Source organism: Pristiophorus japonicus, chromosome 13, assembly GCF_044704955.1.
Source record: "Pristiophorus japonicus isolate sPriJap1 chromosome 13, sPriJap1.hap1, whole genome shotgun sequence".
Classification (NCBI taxonomy): Eukaryota; Metazoa; Chordata; class Chondrichthyes; family Pristiophoridae; genus Pristiophorus; species Pristiophorus japonicus.
Genome location: NC_091989.1, coordinates 146,755,378 through 146,779,681, shown reverse-complemented (window position 1 = coordinate 146,779,681; position 24,304 = coordinate 146,755,378). Strand labels below are relative to the sequence as shown.

At 42.9% G+C, this 24,304-nt stretch overlaps 1 protein-coding gene across 2 annotated transcripts in view; it reads right to left on the bottom strand.

Annotated features, from left to right (window-relative positions):
* The window catches only part of LOC139278874 (dipeptidase 1-like), a 35,213-nt gene extending 11,306 nt beyond the window's left edge, over positions 1–23,907 (bottom strand). The window contains exons 1-6 of one of the 2 annotated variants that reach the window (XM_070898089.1): positions 23,567–23,907; positions 20,483–20,609; positions 18,007–18,139; positions 17,405–17,555; positions 12,034–12,103; positions 9,026–9,202 (exon numbers count right to left, since the gene is read on the bottom strand). In XM_070898089.1, coding sequence (XP_070754190.1) covers positions 9,026–9,202; positions 12,034–12,103; positions 17,405–17,555; positions 18,007–18,139; positions 20,483–20,609; positions 23,567–23,691 — 783 coding nt within the window. In that variant the 5' untranslated portion in view covers positions 23,692–23,907. The remainder of the gene's footprint in view (positions 1–9,025; positions 9,203–12,033; positions 12,104–17,404; positions 17,556–18,006; positions 18,140–20,482; positions 20,610–23,566) is intronic. The other variant, XM_070898090.1, reaches the window with a different exon arrangement.
* Between the last annotated feature and the right edge of the window lie 397 nt (positions 23,908–24,304).

Below are 24,304 nucleotides of genomic sequence, written 5' to 3'. Positions count from 1 at the left end.
GGTTTTAGACACAGTAACTTCCCAAACTCTTGTGTGCCATTAAAGTGAGAGGATAAATAAAGCTAGCTGTTTATTTATGGGAGAGAAAGAGCAGGAAATTTTGTCCCATGTTACTCCCACACACCACCTAGCAGCAATTCAAGGCAAATCTGGCAGATCTTTCTGGATGAGCAAATTACGTGTGCTGGAGCTACTTAAAAGAGAGAGAAAGCAAATAAAAACCAGGGGAGGCCAAACAAGAAACACATTGCAGTATATTATTGGTTTATGCACGGGAAATATTTGATGCATTTTCATCATCAGTTGTGTATTTCTAAAACACTTCATGATTATAAATAGGATTAAAATGTACTTCATTTTAGGTCCAGCAGCACCATTTAGGTGCTCTGGTGATCAGCTGTAGGCACAACTATTAGAATGTTTCATTCATATTCTTTTCAAATTAATAGTCTCCATCATTTCTCATACTTTATCAACAGATCCTTTTATTATTATGCTTATTGATTCTATTTTCTCAAGATTTTCAATAGATTTCAATGATGTTTAATAATGTCACTTTTAGTGGCAATTCACACTTCAGGAAAGTGTGAATATATACATCAATATAATTTTCTTGTCACACCATCAATCTGATACAAAGGTGGGATTTTCACATTGGAGAGCGTACGGATTTGGGGCGGGTCAGCAGCTAAAAGTGCAGAAATTGACAGTGCGTTGGGAACCCGCTGACTTCAGCCTTTCCCTGGGAGGTTAACAACCTGAATGAGGTCGCCCGCCTCTCCAGAGTGGGTCGCGCGGTTTCTCCACGGTCCTGCTCGGGAGAGGCGGTGACCTCATTCAGGTTAACTGCTCATTTACAGACCATTAACAGCCTTTTTAACGTCAGGTTTGAACTTTAACTGGTTGCGCACAAGATTCACACACCTTGGGAAGCTCCGTATCCGTAATAAGATGGATGAATTAACTGTGCAAATAGATGTTAACAGATATGATGTGATTGGGATTTCAGAGACGTGGCTCCAGGGTGATCAGGGCTGGGAACTCAACATCCAAGGGTATTCAACATTCAGGAAGGATAGAATAAAAGGAAAAGGAGGTGGGGATAGCATTGCTGGCTGAAGAGGAGATTAATGCAATAGTTAGGAAGGACATTAGCTTGGATGATGTGGAATCTATATGGGTAGAGCTGCAGAATACCAAAGGGCAAAAAACGTTAGTGGGAGTTGTGTACAGATCTCCAAACAGTAGTAGTTATGTTGGGGAGGGCATCAAACAGGAAATTAGGGGTGCATGCAATAAAGGTGCAGCAGTTATCATGGGTGACTTTAATTATGCATATAGATTGGACTAACCAAACTGGAAGCAATACGGTGGAGGAGGATTTCCTGGAGTGCATAAGGGATGGTTTTCTAGACCAATATGTCGAGGAACCAACTAGGGGGGAGGCCATCTTAGACTGGGTGTTGTGTAATGAAAGAGGATTAATTAGCAATCTCGTTGCGCGAGGCCCCTTGGGGAAGAGTGACCATAATATGGTGGAATTCTACATTAGAATGGAGAATGAAACAGTTAATTCAGAGACCATGGTCCAGAACTTAAAGAAGGGTAACTTTGAAGGTATGAGGCGTGAATTGGCTAGGATAGATTGGCGAATGATACTTAAGGGGTTGACAGTGGATGGGCAATGGCAGACATTTAGAGACCGCATGGATGAACTACAACAATTGTACATCCCTGTCTGGCGTAAAAATAAAAAAGGGAAGGTGGCTCAACCATGGCTATCAAGGGAAATCAGGGATAGTATTAAAGCCAAGGAAGTGGCATACAAATTGGTCAGAAATAGCAGTGAACCCGGGGACTGGAAGAAATTTAGAACTCAGCAGAGGAGGACAAAGGGTTTGATTAGGGCAGGGAAAATAGAGTACGAGAGGAAGCTTGCATGGAACATTAAGACGGACTGCAAAAGCTTCTATAGATATGTAAAGAGAAAAAGGTTAGTGAAGACAAACGTAGGTCCCCTGCAGCCAGAATCAGGGGAAGTCATAACGGGGAATAAAGAAATGGCTGACCAATTGAACAAGTACTTTGGTTTGGTATTCACTAAGGAGGACACAAACAACCTTCCGGATATAAAAGGGATCAGAGGGTCTAGTAAGAAGGAGGAACTGAGGGGAATCCTTATTAGTCGGGAAATTGTGTTGGGGAAATTGATGGGATTGAAGGCTGATAAATCCCCAGGGCCTGATGGTCTGCATCCCAGAGTACTCAAGGAGGTGGCCTTGGACATAGCGGATGCATTGCCAGTCATTTTCCAACATTCCATAGACTCTGGATCAGTTCCTATGGAGTGGAGGGTAGCCAATGTAACCCCACTTTTTAAAAAAGGAGGGAGAGAGAAAACAGGGAATTATAGACCGGTCAGCCTGACATCAGTAGTGGGTAAAATGATGGAATCAATTATTAAGGATGTCATAGCAGCGCATTTGGAAAGAGGTGACATGATAGGTCCAAGTTAGCATGGATTTGTGAAAGAGAAATCATGCTTGACAAATCTTCTGGAATTTTTTGAGGATGTTTCCAGTAGAGTGGACAAGGGAGAACCAGTTGATGTGGTGTATTTGGACTTTCAGAAGGCTTTCGACAAGGTCCCACACAAGAGATTAATGTGCAAAGTTAAAGCACATGGGATTGGGGGTAGTGTGCTGACGTGGATTGAGAACTAGTTGGCAGACAGGAAGCAAAGAATAGGAGTAAATGGGTACTTTTCAGAATGGCAGGCAGTGACTAGTGGGGTACTGCAAGGTTCTGTGCTGGGGCCCCAGCTGTTTACATTGTACATTAATGATTTAGACGAGGGGGTTAAATGTAGTATCTCCAAATTTGCGGATGACACTATGGCAGTGTAAGCTGCGAGGAGGATGCTATGAGGCTGCAGAGTGACTTGGATAGGTTAGGTGAGTGGGCAAATGCATGGCAGATGAAGTATAATGTGGATAAATGTGAGGTTATCCATTTTGGTGGTAAAAACAGAGAGACAGACTATTATCTGAATGGTGACAGATTAGGAAAAGGGGAGGTGCAATGAGATCTGGGTGTCATGGTACATCAGTCATCGAAGGTTGGCATGCAGGTACAGCAGGCGGTTAAGAAAGCAAATGGCATGTTGGCCTTCATAGCGAGGGGATTTGAGTACAGGGGCAGGGAGGTGAACCTATGGAATTCTCTACCACAGAAAGTTGTTGAGACCAATTCACTAGATATATTCAAAAAGGAATTAGATGTAGTCCTTACTACTAGGGGGATCAAGGGGTATGGCAAGAAAGCAGGAATGGGGTACTGAAGTTGCATGTTCAGCTGTGAACTCATTGAATGGCGGTGCAGGCTCGAAAGGCCGAATGGCCTACTTCTGCACCTATTTTCTATGTTTCTATAAGCTCGCCTGTAAAGGGGAGACAGAAGCTCAATGGCCTTGTTCATTAAGTAACAGGTGGAAAAAAATACATAAATACACACAGCTTACACCTGCTTCCTTGCCTAAGGAAAGGCTCTTGCTGACACCATTTTGTGCAGAGATTTAGCTTTCAGAAATTTGCAGGTGATTTCTGAAACTTGGAAGCCACTCTCATTCTAGTCACTCTCAGTACAGTGGAGGATTGTGCCTCTGATCTCTACTTTACCTGCCATCTATTAGGTCAGCATGGATGCCGCTGATGCTGTCTCACCTTGGACCTCAGAATCGGACCAAGATGAGCCCCAGAACCAGCAACACAAGCCACAGCAACACCACCAGTAGTAGGAACCACACAGCAACCTTCTCCTCGCCGACCTGATGCTCTACAGGAGAGAGGGGATCAGCACAGGGGTGCACCGTGCCAGAGGTGATACCCCCAACACAGGGCAGAGGATGAGCTTCCTGGACATGACTGAGCAGCAGTGCTTCAGGAGCCTCAGACTATTGCGCCAGGTCTTTGCAGACATTTGTAGCTTGCTGGAACAAGACCCGCTGCCCAGAGGCTGGACATACCTTACCAGAGGCTGTCTAAGTCACCATTGCCCTCAACTTCTTTGCCTCAGGCTCCATCCAGGGACCTGCAGCAGGCATTTGCAGGATCTCACAGTCAGCAGCCCACAAATGCATCACGCAGGTCACCGATGCCATGTTTCACAAGTCAGTCACTTATGTAGACATTGCCACTGATTAAGCCAGTGTTACTGAGGGGGTGCTTGGATTTGTGGCTCTGGCTGGCTTCCCACAGGTGAAGGGCATCATCAACTGCACACATGTGGCCATCAAGCCACCTCACATCACTCAGAAGTGTTTGTGAACTGCAAGGGCTTCCACTCTCTCACTGTGCAGCTCGTCTGCAACCATAAAAAGATCATGATGCATGTTTGTGCCAGATTCCCTGGAAGCTATCATGACTCTTCTGTGCTATGCCAGTCCACCCTCCCCTCAAATCTTCGCATCTCCAAACAGATTTACTCATTAGCTGCTTAAAGACAAGGGCTATTCACTGAAGACATGATTCAGGACACTGTTGAGGAGGCCAAACAATGAGACCGAGGAACGCTATAATGACAGCCACATGCCCATAAGATATGTCATAGAGCAAGCAATTGGCATGCTGAAGATCTGCTTTAGATGCTTTGACAGATCTGCAGGAGTCCTTCAGAACGCAACAGCCAGGGTTTCCAGAATTATGGTTGTATGCTGCATAGCGCAGCAGTGAGGATTGGAGATGTAGGAGGAGCATGGTGCAGAGCGCACAGCCTCTTCGGAGGAGAAACCTGAGGTGGAGATGGCGCCAGCAGCGGTGCACATTGCTGCCTAGGAGGCCCAGGATGGCCTCATAATGGCCCCATTTAATTAACTTGCACCAGTGAACCCATGTGACTCCCATATGCTGTACCAACTTCCCTCCCCTCCAACACTACAAACCAGTCCTACAATGACCTAGTCATTCCTGGACAGCACTTTGCTGCACATCAGTGGGGCGATGATGGCTCAAGTCTATGTTGGTATCCCTCCTCGAGATGAGGTCAGTGAGAGTCTGCAATCTGTTGTTCACAGCTAGCATGTTCTTGTTCGACTGGCGCAGTGGCTGCTCCATCCTTTCCATGGAACACCACATTGTCGCCATCGTTTGTGAGATGGTGGTGCTCATGTTGGAGATGGACTCCTCCATTCTCTCTACAGTCGCACATATCGCGGCTGCAAAATCACTCAGAGCCATGCACATTTGTTGATGCTCCTCCAAGATCAACCTCTTTTTTGACGGCCCCCAATGTTCAGCAACTGCATGCAGCTGAGCAGAGCTGGGAGTGCCCTGTGCCCTCTAGCGAGGACTCCCCATGCTGTCCCTGTCTCCACCATCTGCTCTTACTCACTTGTGATCTGTGAGACACCAGGTGACAACACTACTCTATGTCTCGCTGGACCCACTGAGCTGCGCATATCTGCGCTGGTGCTTGGTGTGCATGGGTCTGGTGATGGTGAACCCTCAGAGAGTGAAGCTTCCTCTGAGGAGTTGTCTTCCTCCTCTGGCTGTACAGTGTGCTTGGACACTAGATGGACCTGTGGGAAAGTAAAGACATGAATTAGATATGTAATGATAAGAATGCGTGACGTTACTATTATGCACATGATGACATTTCAGTGGCTGCTGACATCAGTCATCATATGAGTGACTGTTGTCTGCCATGTGGCTGTATGAAAGTTAATTATGTCACCAGGTTTCTGGGAGGTTCCCCTCTCTCCATCTTCCACCGCCAGCAGCTCTGCAACTCCAGTGATTTGCAGCGCCTCCTCCTCTGCTGGAGTCAAGTTGGTGTAAATTGGGAGGGCCACCTCCAGTTTGTTGCCTCTCCCTGTTGTTTTGGGCTCTCTTCTCCTGCAAGGAGAGAAAGAAGAGAACTTTGAGTGAGAGTAATGGAATGAGTGTAAGGAATGGAATAAATCTGTAGTGGGTGACTATGAGGGAGTGACATGCCAATGCCAAATGGATTCCTTTTACGGCATTACTTCCTATGATTGCATTAGGATGAGTGAGAGTGTCAGTGGTGGTTAGTCAGATGGGGATGTGAGTAAGTGCATAGCGAATGAGAGATGGATATACCTTGTAAGGTAGGTCGGTGTGAGGATTGACATGCAAGAGTAGGCTTGAGAAGGCAATGATGGGTTGAGGTGACACGCACATCAGAATGTAGTTGAATGTGGCATTGCACTCACCTTTCCTGACCTCATGAGATCATTAAAACTTCCCTAGCACTGGATCCAGGACTGCCTTACTATATCCCCGCTGCTGACCTCCTCCGCGATCTTCAACTATGCCCTACCAGTATCAATGGAAGGTCTCTTGTGCCCATCCCCAGAGAACAGGATGTCCCATGTGCTTGACTTCCAGGGAGGAGTCAGAGAAACTGGTTGTTGCCTTCTGCCGCTGGGACTGCAGAAGCCTCAGATGGAAAATCTTTATTCTCTGAACAACCACACCTATGCCAAAGAGTTATGATCTTCCTCCAACAACCTTCAAGTGTGATGTTTGGAAGGCCCCTTTAAATATCTGAGCTCATGGCGAGTCATCAATGATGTCATCATAGCCGCTCCATTTAAATTGGCTGAGAAACCCGCAGGGCTAACTCAATGAATCCAATTCAGTTAAAGACAAGGTGAACAGCGCGCTGCAAAGTGCTGCGTGAGGCTGACCTGCTACACAGCTCCCCCGCACCCGACTCACCTCACCGGTAATAATTCCGGGCAAAATGTTCTCAGCTCGTCTAAACAGGTAGAAACAAGAACTTGGGCAAACTGTACCGTAGTGCAAAAACACAGCTAACTTGCCTAGTACCTGTAGTGCGTCAGCTTGGCTCAATTGGTAGCACTCTGAGTTAGAAAGTTATGGATTCAAACTCCACTCTAGGATCAAGAAGCACACAATCTATGCTGGCATGTTGGTGCAGTACTGAGGGAATGCTGCATTATTGGAAGTGCTGTCTTTCAGCTGAGATGTGGATCATGGCACTATTTGAAGAGCAGGAAGTATTTTCTAGTGCTGTGGTCAACGGTCCCCTCTCAATCAACACCAACAGTAACAGATTATCCGTGTACCTTCAAAAGAAATTCAATGGGTGTGAAGCACTTTGGGAAGTCTGAAGGATGTGATAAGATACTAGAGAAATGAAAGTACTTTCTTTTATTAGTTTTACTTTCAATGATTAATCCTGAGGGCTTCTTAATTCCAGCAAAACCCACACTGCATTAGATAATGACTACTAATCTATGAAATGAGCTACAGTCAATTGTTTGCAAATTAATGCCTGAAAGACTGAATCATTTTAGAATTTTAACATCTACAGGAATGAAATATTAGCATTATACTAATGTTATTGCTTTAATATCAGAAACAAATTGCAGATCAAAGCTAATGTGCCTGGTAAAGTAAGGCAAAAGGAAAACCACAAATACCAAAAATCTAAAATGAAATCTAGCGGATGAATCAGTATCTGAAAGAGGAACATGGGTTAATGTTTTGGTGTAATCCTTCATCATGCATGGTTTATATATTTTTAGAGTCATAAGGAATAAAATACTCAATCAGTCAAATTAGTTCTTTTACAGTAATGTGTAATAAACCGAAGACTTTTAACATTGAATGTACATGAGCAGTAATGCCACTTTGGCAAATGGTTGCCCGTAAGGCATAAGGAGGTGCGTATAAATTATGCTGTATGTATAGTTTAAATATACTTCCCCCATCAGTAACCATTATTTTCAAAGCACATAGATGCATGGATTTCATAATTGTCTATTTGTTATAGCAGCAATCCTGTTATGTAACTGCAATGCATTGAAGCCACGGTATTTCCTACAACAATCAATAAAATGAGTCTCAATGTTACTGTTTGTCAGATCACTGCGTCTGAAATCACACAATGTAATTGTTGTCGTCAGTCGCGACATAATCCTCCCATCCAACTCAATGACATGTAAAAAAATATATAGTAGAAATCCATACAACTTCACAGAATTTTCTGCAAGGCAATGATACATCGCAAAATTAAAACAATATTAAATTGATCAAGCGTTGCTCTTATGGTGTCTGACATCTCAATCTCTAAATACAATTCTGCCTGTAACACACTATTATCAAATATGGAAACCTATTTATTATGGGTTTTTTTGTTATTAATTCAGGTAAAAATTGCCTTAAAATAGATGAATAAGGAGTTGGACTTAGACTTTTCCCTGCAACTTTCAGCTCAAAGATTTTTTGTGTCGTGACTTGTTGGCAATGTGAGCTGAGAATAGCATGGCAAGGGCAACAGGGTATCTGGGACCTCAGTGAACAGTGAGACCAACCTGTATATATATTATATATGTAGATATACATGTATCTCCTTAACCAATGACATTTAAGGATGGAGAAATAAACAGAGGAAGGACTGAGAAGGAGGGTGAATTAGAGTCAAATTCGTACTATGAAATCAAGAGAGACAAAGAAAAATTGGATTGAGAGAGAGAGAGGAGAGAGAGAAAGACAGAAAGGAAAAGATTAAAAAAATAAAATTTGGACATTTTAAAAATATCCACAATTTACTACCTGAAGGAATAAGACTCCAGTTTAAATTATTCACTTTCTTGGTCAGAGAATCAGCGACTGACAGTTATTAACAATGATCACGTCGTTAAAAGGGTACTTGTGCTATTAGTTACTAGATGTAACTTTCTGTGGCAAGTTTGATAGGCAAATCCAGTAGGTTCATAAAAATAACGAGAGGCCAAGAGTGAAATGCTGTTTGTGCAAAGTGAACGGCGGAGAGACATAAATCGACTGGAAGTTCGAAAGACTCGTAACTCATGGCATATCTCTTAATCCTCTGAACTTGGTGGCTGATTTTCACATTAATAATGGTGTGCGTTGCTCAATTGCCATTATTTTTCCAGCAAGTTCCGGCCCAATGTATTCCATTTGAAATGTTAAATAGTAGTATGGAACATTTAAAGTATGCACATGATTAATCATACCAGCTTACGTAGAACATGATCTTGCACATTTCTGTAGTTGTGGCATAAAGCAAATGCAGAGGAATGACTGAAAATGACAGGAGCAGCTGATACTTCAAGTGCTGCCAACATTGTATCTTCCGAGACGTGGGACAGATCAACCAGCATTCCCAGACGATTCATTTCTTTTATAACTTTCTGAAAGGCACATATAGCAAACATTTGACACAAAGTATGGCCTTCCCTTTCTTTTCTGTATTAACAATAATGTGTATATATATATATACAGGTTGAACTTCTTTTATCCGGTACCCTCGGGACCTTGCCTGTGCCGGATAAGGGGTTTTGCCGGACGAGGGGCGGTCACGCTAAATTGGATGGTACAGGTACTGAGCAAGGGGGATATCAGCGCTGGCTGGGCTTGGGGCTGGGAGTGTGGCAGAGAGATCTGGGGGGGGGGGAGCGGGGCGGTGGATCGCGGGGTCAGGCCAGCGATTGCGGGAGTAGGCAGCGAGGAAGGACTTCAATTTGTTCATGTCGGAGTTCTGCGCATGCGCCACCCAGTGGCCGGGAATGGTGCCGGACGAGGGGTTGTGCCGGAAAAGGGAGTCCCAGATAAAGGAGGTTCAACTTGTAGTGCCTTTTCACCTGCGCTAATTTCTACTTAAGCGGCTCGATGTCAAATTTTAAAATCTCATAATACTCCTGTGAAGCGCCTTGGGACATTTCACTATGTTAAAGGCGCTATATAAATACGAGTGGTTGTTGTTTAATGTAAAAAAATATCCTAAGGCGCTTTGCAAAAGTGTAAGGGGAAACATGTCATTAGTCATGTAGGAGTAGGGATGAATGGTTGTTTTTGGACTGGAGGGAACAGTGAGGAGGATAGTGATAGACTTCAAGAGGACATAGACAGGCTGGTGGAATAGGCAGACAAGTGGCAGATAAAATTTAACGCAGAAAAGTGTGAATTCATACATTTTGGTAGGAAGAATGAGGAGAGGCAATATAAACTAAAGGGTACAATTCTAAAGCGAGTGCATGAACAGAGAGATCTGGGGGCATATGTACACAAATCGTTGAAGGTGGCAGGGCAGGTTGAGAATGCGGTTTAAAAAGCATATGGGATCCTGGGCTTCATAAATAGAGGCATAGAGTACAAAAGCAAGGAAGTTATGATGAACCTTTATAAAAACACTGGTTTGGCATTAACTGGAGTATTGTGTCCAATTCTGGGCACTGCACTTTAGGAAAGATGTGAAGGCCTTAGAGAGGGTGCAGAAAAGATTTAACAGGAATGGTTCCAGGGATGAGGGACTTCAGTTATATGGATAGACTGGAGAAGCTGAGGTTGTTCTCCTCAGAGCAGAGAAGGTTGAGGGGTCTAGACAAAGTAGATAAAGAGAAACTTCCCATTGGCAGAAAGGTCAAGCCAGAAGACACAGATTTGAGGTGATTGGCATAAGAAGCAAAGGTGACATGAGGAAGAACTTTTTACGCGAGTGGTTAGGATTTGGAATGTACTGCCTGAAAGGACAGAGGAGGCAGATTCAATCGTAGCTTTCAAAATGGAATTGGATAAGTACCTGAAGGAAAGAAAATTGCAGGGCTATGGGTAAAGGGCAGGGGAGTGGTACTAGCTGAAGTACTCCTGCAGAGAGCCGGCACAGGCTCGACGGGCCGAATGGCCTTGTTCTGTGCTGTAACCATTCTATGATTCAATGATTCTAGAAGTACATATTAGGAGTGGTGACCAAAACCTTGGTGAAGGAGATGGATTTTAGGCAGGGTAGTAAAGGAAAAGAGAGAGATGGTGAGTCAGAGGGGTTTAGGGATGGAATTGCAGATGTGTGGGGCCTAGGGGGTAGAAAATACAGCCACCAATGGTGGGGCCAAGGGAGGGGAAGATGAACAAGAAATTACTGCCATAGATGTTAAAAGTTTTTAAAGTGTGTAGGGAATGCTGCAGGTTGCTTGCTAGGCCTCGGATGGTAAAGGAAGGTCTCTAAGAAGACAGAAAATGCTGGAAATTCTTAGCAGGTTTGGCAGCATCCGTGGAGAGAGAAACAGATTTCAGATCGCAGGGCTGCCCAACCTGCTGAATATTCCTAGCATTTTCTGCTTTTATTTCAGATTTCCAGCATCCTTTCGCAGAGAGAATAAGAAGATGCCAAAGAGGAAGACGCAGAAGAGAAAGCAGAAGGAAGGATGCAGCCCAGATAGCCCCTTTCTGGCCAGGATATCTGGGATGGAATCATCTGCCTACAGTACCAGTGATCCCAACCCCAATTCCCCTTTCAACATTTGTCCCACACCTTGCCTTCCCTCTGTCACAGCGTCTTCTTGGCCACAATGCTGAAATAAAAGCCACCACAAAGCAAACCCTCTCTGTCACTTCATCAAAGAACTTAATCAGGTTAGTCAGACATGATTTTTCTGTAACAAATCTGTGCGGGCTGTTCCCAAGTGAGAAACAATTTTGTCTCTCGATAATGGTCTCGAGTAATTTTCCCACCGCTGACATTAGTCTGATTGGCCTGTAGTTACCAGGTTTACCCTCTCCCTTTTTTTGAACAGGGGTGTAACATTTGCAATCCTCCAGTCCTCTGGCACCACCCCCATATCCAAGGAGGATTGAAAGATTGTGGTCTGAGCTTTGTTGCAAGGTTTTTGGTAAGACTTATATGAACAAATTGGTTTCTTTCTCATGCTTATTCACGCTAATCAGATAAGTTTTGTATCTTGCAGACTGTACTCTAATTCTACTGGTTAATGTTGGCAAACCTTATACACTTGTTAAATATTTAAAGGCTTATAAGGAACAACATGTTTCAATACTTGGTACGTTTTTTTGCCGTAATCTCTATATGTACATCACAACAATATTCTATGATAAAAGGACCATGAACTCTGACACAGTACATCATAATGCATGCTTTCTTTCTACACAGTAGCAATGTACTTTTGGCATGGCTCCCAAAGACTGTAAATCAAAAGCAACTTTTCATAGTCTCAGATAGTTTACTAACTTTTCCAAACTCAGACAGTCCATTGACACCAGGTTTTACACTGCCACTGTCCACTCTGCTGGTATCTGCCCTGAAAAATGAGAAATGTTAAAATAAAGGTTATGTTTCGATTAGGTGCATTCTGCATTTGTGAAAAATAAAGTTAGAGATTGCACTGTGTCACAATGTACTGAAAAACCTACATGCTGCACTATGGACTGATGTCAATGATTCTCAACATGCTGAGTTTGCAAATATAGCCATGAAGAAATGCTGAGCAGATAGCAAATAGATCCCCAGAGGGTGAGCAAAAATCAGGAACATAAGAAATAGGAGCAAGAGTAGGCCATCCAGCCCCTTGAGCCTCTTCTGCCACTCATAAGAACATAAGAATTAGGAACAGGAGTAGGCCATCTAGCCCCTTGAGCCTGCTCCGCCATTCAACAAGATCATGGCTGATCTGGCCATGGACTCAGCTCCACTTACCCGCCCGCTCCCCATAACCCTTAATTCCCTTATTGGTTAAAAATCTATCTATCTGTAACTTGAATACATTCAATGAGCTAGCCTCAACTGCTTCCTTGGGCAGAGAATTCCACAGATTCACAACCCTTTGGGAGAAGAAATTCCTTCTCAACTCGGTTTTAAATTGGCTCCCCCATATTTTGAGGTTGTGCCCCCTAGTTCTAGTCTCCCTGACCAGTGGAAACAACCTCTCTGCCTCTATCTTGTCTATCCCTTTCATTATTTTAAATGTTTCTATAAGATCACCCCTCATCCTTCTGAACTCCAACGAGTAAAGACCCAGTCTCCTCAATCTATCATCATAACATAACCCCCTCATCTACGGAATCAGCCTCGTGAATCGTCTCTGTACCCCCTCCAAAGCTAGTATATCCTTCCTTAAGTAAGGTGACCAAAACTGCACGCAGTACTCCAGATGCGGCCTCACCAATACCCTATACAGTTGCAGAAGGACCTCCCTGATTTTGTATTCCATCCCTCTCGCAATGAAGGCCAACATTCCATTCGCCTTCCTGATTACCTGCTGCACCTGCAAACTAACTTTTTGGGATTCATGCACAAGGACCCCCAGGTCCCTCTGCACCGCAGCATGTTGTAATTTCTCCCCATTCAAATAATATTCCGTTTTACTGGTTTTTTTCCCAAGGTGGATGACCTCACACTTTCCGACATTGTATTCCATCTGCCAAACCTTAGCCCATTCGCTTAACCTATCTAAATCTCTTTGCAGCCTCTCTGTGTCCTCTACACAACCCGCTTTCCCACTAATCTTTGTGTCATCTGCAAATTTTGTTACACTACACTCTGTCCCCTCTTCCAGGTCATCTATGTATATTGTAAACAGTTGTGGTCCCAGCACCGATCCCTGTGGCACACCACTAACCACCGATTTCCAACCCGAAAAGGACCCATTTATCCCAACTCTCTGCTTTCTGTTCGCCAGCCAATTCTCTATCCATGCTAATACATTTCCTCTGACTCTGCGTACCCTTATCTTCTGCAGTAACCTTTTGAAAATCTAAATACACCACATCCATCGGTACACCTCTGTCCACCATGCTCGTTATATCCTCAAAGAATTCCAGTAAATTAGTTAAACATGATTTCCTCTTCATGAATCCATGCTGCGTCTGCTTGATTGCACTATTCCTATCCAAATGTTACGCTATTTCTTCCTTAATGATAGTTTCAAGTGTTTTCCCCACTACAGATGTTAAACTAACTGGCCTATAGTTACCTGCCTTTTGTCTGCCCCTTTTTTAAACAGAGGCATTACATTAGCTGTTTTCCAATCCGCTGGTACCTCCCCAGAATCCAGAGACTTTTGGTAGATTATAACGGATGCATCCGCTATAACTTCTGCCATCTCTTTTAATACCCTGGGATGCATTTCATCAGGACCAGGGGACTTGTCTACCTTGAGTCCCATTAGCCTGTCCAGCACTACCCCCCTAGTGATCGTGATTGTCTCAAGGTCCTTCCTTCCCACATTCCTGTGACCAGCAATTTTTGGCATGGTTTTTGTGTCTTCCACTGTGAAGACCAAAGCAAAATAATTTCCACATTTCCCAATATTAAATCCCACTTCTCATCTTCTAAGGGACCAACATTTACTTTAGTCACTCTTTTCCGTTTTATATATCTGTAAAAGTTTTTACTATCCGTTTTTATGTTTTGCGCAAGTTTACCTTCGTAATCTATCTTTCCTTTCTTTATTGCTTTCTTAGTCATTCTTTGCTGTTATTGAAAATTTTCCCAATCTTCTATTTTCCCACTAACCTTGGCCACCTTATACACATTGGTTTTTAATTTGATACTCTCCTTTATTTCCTTGGTTATCCACGGCTGGTTATCCCTTCTCTTACCGCCCTTCTTTTTCACTGGAATATATATTTGTTGAGCACTATTAAAAAGCTCCTTAAAAGTCCTCCACTGTTCCTCAACACAAACTCAATTGTCTGTGTTTTCTCAATAAGATCATGGCTGATATTCAACCTAAACTCCACTTTCCTGCCCAATCCCCATATTCCTTGATTCATCTAGAGTCCAAAAATCTATCCATCTCAGCCTTGAATATACTCAATGCCCTTTGGGGTAGAGAATTCCAAAGATTCACGATCCTTTGAGTGACAAAATTCCTCCTCATCTCAGTCTTAAATGGTCGACCTCTTATCCTGAGACTATGCCCCCTAGTTCTAGACTCTCTAGCTAGAGGAAACAACCTCTCAGCATCTACCCTCTCAAGCCCTCTCAGAATCTTATATGTTTCAATGAAATCACCTCTCATTCTTAACTGCAGAGAATATAGATCCATTCTACTCAATCTCTCATCATAGGACAACCCTCTGATTGCACAAATCAACCTGGGAAGAATTATTCTGTACTCTTCTTGTGCACCTTTTTATGTTAGCTGTCAAAGTGACTTTTGGGGAGGCTTGGAAAACATAGAAACATAGAAAATAGGTGAAGGAGTAGGCCATTCGGCCCTTCGAGCCTGCACCACCATTCAATAAGATCATGGCTGATCATTCCCTCAGTACCCCTTTCCTGCTTTCTCTCCATACCCCTTGATCCCTTTGTCCGTAAGGGCCATATCTAACTCCCTCTTGAATATAACCAATGAACTGGAATCAACAACTCTCCGCGGTAGGGAATTCCACAGGTTAACAATTCTCTGAGTGAAGAAGTTTCTCCTCATCTCAGTCTTAAATGGCCTACCCCTTATCCTTAGACTGTGTCCCCTTGTTCTGGACTGCCCCAACATCGGGAATATTCTTCCCGCATCTAACCTGTCCAGTCCCGTCAAAATCTTATATGTTTCTATGAGATCCCCTCTCATCCTTCTATACTCCAGTGTATAAAGGCCCAGTCGATCCAGTCTCTCCTCATATGTCAGTCCCGCCATCCCGGGAATCAGTCTGATGAACCTTCGCTGCACTCCCTCAATAGCAAGAACGTCCTTCCTCAGATTAGGAAAATAAAACTGAACACAATATTCCAGGTGAGGCCTCACCAAGGCCCTGTACAGCTGCAGTAAGACCTCCCTGTTCCTATACTCAAATCCCCTAGCTATGAAGGCCTACTTACCATTTGCCTTCTTCACCACCTGCTGTACCTGCATGCCAACTTTCAATGACTGATGAACCATGACACCCAGGTCTCGTTGCACCTCTCCTTTTCCTAATCTGCCACCATTCAGATAATATTCTGCCGTTGTGTTTTTGCCCCCAAAGGGGATAACCTCACATTTATCCACATTATACTGCATCTGCCATGCATTTGCCCACTAACCTAACCTGTCCAAGTCATCCTGCAGCCTCTTAGCATCCTCCTCACAGCTCACACCGCCACCCAGTTTAGTGTCATCTGCAAACTTGGAGATATTACACTCAATTCCTTCATCTAAATCATTAATGTATATTGTAAAGAGCTGTGGTCCCAGCACTGAGCCCTGCGGCACCCCACTAGTCACTGCCTGCCATTCTGAAAAGGACCCGTTTATCCCAACTCTCTGCTTCCTGTCTGCCAACTAGTTCTCTATCCATGTCAGTACATTACACCCAATACCATGTGCTTTGATTTTGCACACCAATCTCTTGTGTGAGACCTTGTCAAAAGCCTTTTGAAAGTCCAACTACACTACATCCACTAGTTCTCCCTTGTCCACTCTACTAGTTACATCCTCAAAAAATTCCAGAAGATTTGTCAAGCATGATTTCCCTTTCATAAATTCATGCTGACTTGGACCGATCCTTCATTGCTTTCCAAATGCGCTGCTATGTCATCTTTAATAATTGATTCCAACATTTTCCCCACTACTGATGTCAGGCTAGCCAGTCTATAATTACCCATTTTCTCTCTCTCCCATTTTTTAAAAAGTGGTGTTACATTAGCTACCCTCCAGTCCAAGGGGCCTCGCACAACAAGTTTGCTAATTAGTCCTTTCTCATTACACATCACCCAGTCTAGGATGGCGAGCCCTCTAATTGGTTCCTCGACACATTGGTCTTGAAAACCATCCCTAATACACTCCAGGAAATCCTCCTCCACTGTATTGCTACCAGTTTGGTTAGCCCAATCTATATGTAGATTAAAGTCGCCCATGATAACTGCAGTACCTTTATTGCACGCATCCCTAATTTCTTGGTTGATGCTGTCCCCAACCTCACTACTGCTGTTTTGTGGTCTGTACACAACTCCCACTAGCGTTTTCTGCCCTTCGGTATTCCACAACTCCACCCATACAGATTCCACATCATCCAAACTAATATCCTTCCTTACTATTGCATTAATTTCCTCTTTAACCAGCAACATTACCCCCTCTCCTTTTCCTTTCTATCTATCCTTCCTGAATGTTGAATACCCCTGGATGTTGAGTTCCTAGCCTTGAGAGGAGGCCTCCTGCCTGTCTTTCAGCTACAGATGATGCATGATATGGGCAAACTATTTTCTGTTCACGCCAAATATAGCAGCTACATGGATCTACTTGATACCTTTATCACAACAATTTTACAGTTTTATTTTTATTATTTGTGCTTAGATAATATTTTTCTTAGTGGTTAAATATCCAATTTACAGGGAAACAAACTGGGATCTAAACATTCATAGTGGTTATCATCTTGTTAGGCAGCATGGACAAGTCTCCATTTTACTGGACATGGAGCACGGAATGTGTATAATTGCTTAGACTCTTTTGCAAGCCCATTATTTCTACTTACAGTCAAAAGAGGACTTACTGCCATAGCATTAATACAAGTAATTATGTTACTGTGTGAAGGGTAATATCTGATCCCGTATTTGCCAACTCAAAGGAAACTTGGCACTGCCACAAATGGCTATACTTTTGTATAATGAAGCATTTTCTTACCATGGTGTATTACAGATATGTGTTAATGTCAGGTAACGGACTCCAAGTTCATAGAACATGCGCAAAGCTGCCAGACTGCTGTCGATTCCATGTCCACCTTCTATACCAATCAGGCTGGCTATTTTACCACTATTAAACACTTCCGTGATTCCTTTAATAGAATTAATCAATATTGTTACACGTTCCAAAAACATTTTTCCTACACACTGTCTTTTGCAACCTTATTGCTGATGCATTGTCAGCTAAAGTTCATAGCAGTATTTTGTCTGAGACTCCACCATTTAGGACATGGTAAGAACTTCTCCGAAGGTAGCACCACCTTTGTCCAGTTTCAAAGTCACAAACAATTGCTTAAATCCACAACCTCATTTTTATCAATTACCCAACTCCTTTGCTCACCCAAATCACAAATCGTGCCTCCATGTGTTCTTCAAATAACAAGAGGGCGGTCAAATATTTGTGATCTTCCCCCATCATTCTTGTGTTCTGCACTTTGCTAGCAAAATGTACACATTGTACGCAAATAAAATAACATCTGTTGTGCAAGGACAGGAAACTTTTTTTACATTCCTCACCTAAATATGGATTATATAATGACATACCATCTGCTGTTGTTGTTAGATGCAAATCTTCCGGGAACATCTGTATGATTCTTTTTATCACATCTATTTGTTCCAAAGTGTGGCGGACTGCATCTTTGTTCTGTGCATTACAGGGCACATAAGCAACCCAAAACTGGTGCAATGAAGCAGAAACACATGTGAAATTGGACCAGCAACATCAGGTAACAATGGTTATTCAATCAGAATTACATGGGGCTTGCATTCTATCCTGTTCAGTCCTCGTTTCTATCAATTTTTCCACATCTGCTTAATATGAAAGATATAATAGACGTACTGATCCTGACTTATTGATCCATAATATTAAAATCAACAGCCAGTATTATGATTTACTTTTATTAAATTATTGGAACATTGGTAAAGGTAAAGCCATCTTAAGAGTGAAGATGAAATATTAAACATTCATTATCTAGCAGGTGGTTCCATATTATTCACTGTAATAAAAACAGTGAATTTCCTCATGATGATTGCCATGCTGTTATGCTAAAGGAAATACATTTGCATCAACCAGTGGTCAGGAGACGTATTTACAATAGGGGTTACCTGGCGCACTAATTTCTATTTATGCGGCTCGGTGTCAAATTTTTAAATCTCATAATACTCCTGTGAAGCACCTTGGGACATTTTAGTACGTTAAAGGCATTATATAAATACAAGTAGTTGTAGTTTAATGTAGAAAAATATCCTAAGGCGCTTTGCAGAAGTGTAAGGGGAAACATGGAGCCATTGTCATTAGTCATGTAGGAGTAGTGATGAATGGTTGTTTTCGGATTGGAGGGAAGGTATAGTGAACAGTGAGGAGGATAGTGATAGACTTCAAGAGGACATAGACAGGCTGGTGGAATAGGCAGACAAGTGGCAGATAAAATTTAATGCAGAAAAGTGTGAATTCATACATTTTGGTAGAAAGAATGAGGAGAGGCAATATAAACTAAAGGGTACAATTCTAAAGCGAGTGCATGAACAGAGAGACCTGGGGGTATAAATCGTTGAAGGTGGCAGGGCAGGTTGAGAATGCGGTTTAAAAAGCATATGGGATCCTGGGCTTCATAAATAGAGGCATAGAGTACAAAAGCAAGGAAGTTATGATGAACCTTTATAAAAACACTGGTTTGGCATTAACTGGAGTATTGTGTCCAATTCTGGGCACTGCACTTTAGGAAAGATGTGAAGGCCTTAGAGAGGGTGCAGAAAAGATTTAACAGGAATGGTTCCAGGGATGAGGGACTTCAGTTATATGGATAGACTGGAGAAGCTGAGGTTGTTCTCCTCAGAGCAGAGAAGGTTGAGGGGTCTAGACAAAGTAGATAAAGAGAAACTTCCCATTGGCAGAAAGGTCAAGCCAGAAGACACAGATTTGAGGTGATTGGCATAAGAAGCAAAGGCGACATAAGGAAGAACTTTTTACGCGAGTGGTTAGGATTTGGAATGTACTGCCTGAAAGGGCAGAGGAGGCAGATTCAATCGTAGCTTTCAAAAGGGAATTGGATAAGTACCTGAAGGAAAGAAAATTGCAGGGCTATGGGTAAAGGGCAGGGGAGTGATACTAGCTGAAGTGCTCTTGCAGAGAGCAGGCACAGGCTCGACGGGCCGAATGGCCTTGTTCTGTGCTGTAACCATTCGATAAGCTCATTTGTATGCCCTTTTGAGTAGTGATTGGTCGAAATGGAATTTGCTGGAGTGCATAGAAATAAGAGTGCAGCCTTTAAAATCTGAACACTGCAGCAGCAGACTGGTGGACATGCAGATAAATAACAGCATTTTGCTCACTCACTTGACTCTTAGATAACTTCACTGCATGACACAATAATTTTCTCACAATTTAAGAATGTCTACAGCAATAATCACTGGAATAAGCGGCAAACAAGGCAACAGGCATTGACGAACTACCCAGAATTTTACAGACTTGACTCTCCAAGTCCTCCGGAAGAAAATAAAGATAAAGAGACATAGACTGTTAGGTGTCTGTGCCAGCAAACTTGCCAGAACTCTAATTTGTGGCACCTGGATGGAGGTGCCAACTGAGTTCAATTCTCTCACTCCCAGTACAGCAGACCAGTGCCTCAAGAAGTTCAACCAATCTCACAGAGCAAGAAAGATAATGTACTTGTACCCTTTCCTTCCTTTACACTGGGCTGCAGCACACTCTTCGCCCTCTAAAAGGAACATTGGCACAGATGCAATGCGCTGAATGGCCTTAACCTGCGCTGTAATGTATGTTATCACCTTAGAAACAAAACTTTTCTTGTTACATATCAATGATTTCCAGCACTGCTGTGAGCAATAATGAGGCTTTATATCCAGAAGATTGGGGCTGAAGTGAAATGATCACTTTCACTACTGTACTGCAAACTTATTAATAGTACGGATGATTTCCTAACTGATATTCCTTCCCCCCCCCCCATAAGATTACAGCAATATCTCTTTTGTACATAAAGGCTGAAGAAGAACCTGCTACCTGAGCACCAACCAAACCAGCCCGAAGCTTCTCAATGTTGGTCTGAGTAACATTCCAGCTCTTAATGTCTACCGCAGAAAGATCATTGTGCACCCTCTTCCTTAGCTGCCACGGCATGTCATTGTGTCTGAAATAATGAAAGTTATGTCAGGTTTTAACAAAAGAAAATACAGAGATTAGTACACAAATCCATTATAGTGTGGATTGGCAGACCATCATGAAAAGTATTCCCATACAAGTGAGCCCCCAGTCTTAACCAATTTTTCTGTGGAGATGCTGAACTGATGCAAGTTATTTCCGTTTTTCAGTTAACTGGTTTCTGACAGATGCAGTAAACCATTACCAAAGTTTCATTTTTGAGTTTTATGCTAGATATTTTACTCGGGTTTAGCATTACCAACCATTCCTGTAAGCAAACTTTGCATCCCCTATCCACCAAAATCTGCCTGATAACTGGGTAAACAATAGTGAGATTGAACAAAAAATTGTTGCCACGGTACTCTGGCTTACTGGAAAGCACCACATGACACCATATGATGCTTATTTTTGGTAGGCAGATTGAATATGCATTCTATCAGATCAAGACTCATGCTCTAAACCAACAGATATTTAACATCGAAGAGATAAATGAACAGCATTCAGTACAAACAGTAGATATTAAAGTAATTACACTATTTAACATAAGAAATAAGAGGAGTAGGCCATATGGCCCCTCGAGCCTGCTCTGCCATTTAATTCGATCATAGTTGATCCGATCATGGACTCAGGTCCACTTTCCTGCCCGCTCCCCAAAACCCCTTATCCCCTTATCAGTTATTCCCTTATTTGTTATATATGTATAAAAAAATAAAAACCAAAAGCACTTCTCTTGCAGAATGGGTATATAATTGGCACATAAACGTCAATATACACAAGTGTGAGGTAGTACACTTTGGTCGGAAGAATAAGGAAGCCATAATAACACAGGTGGGGAGTTAAAGTGTTAAAAATCTGAATCCAGACTAGGACCTGCCCACTTCCGGTTTTAATGGAGACAGGACGGGGGGTGAGCAGCCAACCTGCTCCCAGGAGGCGGGTCTTCTATTTAAATATTATAAGGCTGGCATGTCTCAGAATTGACCACCATTTAAAATTTAACAGTGGCTGGTCGAGTTTTACAGGCCTTGTGAAACCCACCAGCTAATGGAAAGTGAGGACTGCCTTTACACTTACCTCCTGGATCCAGCGTCCCTACCCAATTCACCACCCCCCACCCCCCCAACCCATGATCAGAGACCACTCCATGAGGCCTCTCCCCTCCCCCACCTCCCCCCGCACACCTCCAGTTCCCCCCCCCGATCATTTTCTGGACACCTCTCCCACTGTACTCCTGCGACACTCCAATCATTCCCCGGATTCCCCGGACCACTTCTCCCCCCCCCCCCCCCCCATCCCCATCCCCCCGTGATCTTCCAGCCCTCCGATCATTCTCCAGACCTCCCCACCCCAACCAAATCAGCCCCCGCCCCCCCCATGCGATCCCTCTCTTCCCTCCTTTCTGTGACCTAGTGCCAAAGGCCTACCTGTCCGCAGCCAGCCAGCCTCTCCATCTGACTGGTTGTGTGAGGCAAACAAAGGTTTCCAATGCCTTTAAATTCAGCAAGGGCTGCGGGAAATCCAGGGAATTAAAATTGGGCAGGTTTTACAATGGGTGAGCAATCTGTTCTGCCAAATTACTGCCAAGGCAATGAAGATGCAAATTTACCCCCATATGTTGGATTACTGCACTGCACTGAACCCTATGCAGATGCCACATAAGTGGTAAACTAGAACCAGAGTACACCTCTGCTGGAGGGAGTAGTACCACCGTTGAAACGCCAAGCCTGATATATATCACTCATAATGAACAAAGATATGTGGCAACAGCACGAGATCAATTCACCCACCTATTGTTCCTTCCAACTTCAAGGGAAGCAATTGATGAGGAGTAAGTTGGACACATTACATTGTAGAAGATTAAGGTGCTTAACATGTCACAATCTGCCCTTTGCTGAGAGCAGCTTTTTGCCAAATAGTTCATGCAAGAGTTTATGTGAGAATCCTGAGGCTTGAGACAACAAAAGCAGGAAGGAATTACCTGGAGGCTAGGTATGTGAACATACACCTTTTTGGGTTATAGAGAGCTAAGCAGTTGCTGCAGAAGCTTTCAACCTCCAACTAGTGGCATCACTATTGGATAGGGTTTGGTGTGTGTCGATGCTGTAGTCATCAGGATGTTGGCAACACACTCACATTTATCGCAAGTTATTTGACTTACCATGCAGTTTGGTAGCAGTTCCTAATATCTGTTTTCTGCTTTTCAGGGGCACAAACCCACCACTGTTCATTGATATGATCACTTAGTGACTAACCGATCCAGAAATTGTCCTCTTGGATTGGAAAATTGCCAGTCACTCCACTATTTATGAAGGGTAACAAAACATTTCTACAGCACCTTTAATGTAGTAAAACCTCCGAAGATGCTTCACAAGAGTGTAATAAAACAAAATTTGACACCGAGCCACATAAAGAGATGTTAGGGCAAGTGACCAAAAGCTTGGTCAAAGAGGTAAGAGAGAAAAACTAGGAAATTATAGGTCAAAACATTGCTTAGGTGAATTTTTCAGTAATTTGTGCTCGTGACTCTTACACTGGCAATGGATTTCTGTGTGTGTAAAACGCATCAAATCAACAAAATAAATCTTTGGTATACATTTTTGTAGTCAGTAAATCATGAACCATAAATTGATTAATTTTATGGATCTACTTTCACTTTGCTAACTATATGCCTAAAATAAATGTTAAAACACCAACTTGTTACCACAACTGATAAGATGTGTCTGTATGATCTTAAAACATGTATTGGTGGCACAAAATGCAAATATTTGTTTTAGCTCCAGATTCAATTGAAGTCCACATTATTCCAAATATTATCACGACAATTAATTTACATAAATTGAGTTTGAACACTAAAGCTTTAATTTTTTTGATTCAGTATAGAAAACCTTAAAGCTTAGAGTATGACATGCAATTTCAACTCAATAGGGAATATAATCATTTACTTACCCATCGATCAATGTAGTATTTTTCATTAACTGCTCAGCTTTCTGACGAAAGGAAAGTATAGCTGTGTTTTTTTCGAAACACTGCATTAAAATAATCAGTAAAATATCCAGAGATTTTAGTATCATTTCTAAAGGACTTAATAGTTCTCACAACTACAATGTGCTTCTTACTGTTTGAACTTTCTGTTAACGTGCCAAGATTTTTAAAACAATGGTTTTCTGTTACAGGAAGCAGTTCCCTTGTGTTTTAAGGCAACACAAAAATACATCATCATAGGCGGTCCCTCCAACGAGAATGACTTGAGTCACAGATGTTTAAATGAAGGACCTGATGTTCCAGTCCTGAACTCCAATTGAGGGGGTGGAAGATGCCTGTGCGTGGATTTTTTTACCGTGTGCTGACTGTTGCACATCAGCCACCACACGGGCTTGACAGATCTAGGCCTTTATCCAGCGGCAAGGGTTGAACCAGGATGACTGGAGACCTGCTCTGCTGCACGGACCTAGTGCGCACACATATCGCAATGTGGGCTCGTTCTCCTATCCCCCATTTACTGGTGCCCCTCCCTATTCCCCCTTTTCCAGTGCCCCTCCCCTATACCCCATTTACTGGTGCCCCTCCCCTATCCCCCATTTACTGCTTGTACTTGATATGGCAGTGTCAACATAACAAAAACAGATTACTTGCTGTATCTGCATACTAACTTTTTGTGTTTCATGCACAAGGACCCCCAGATAT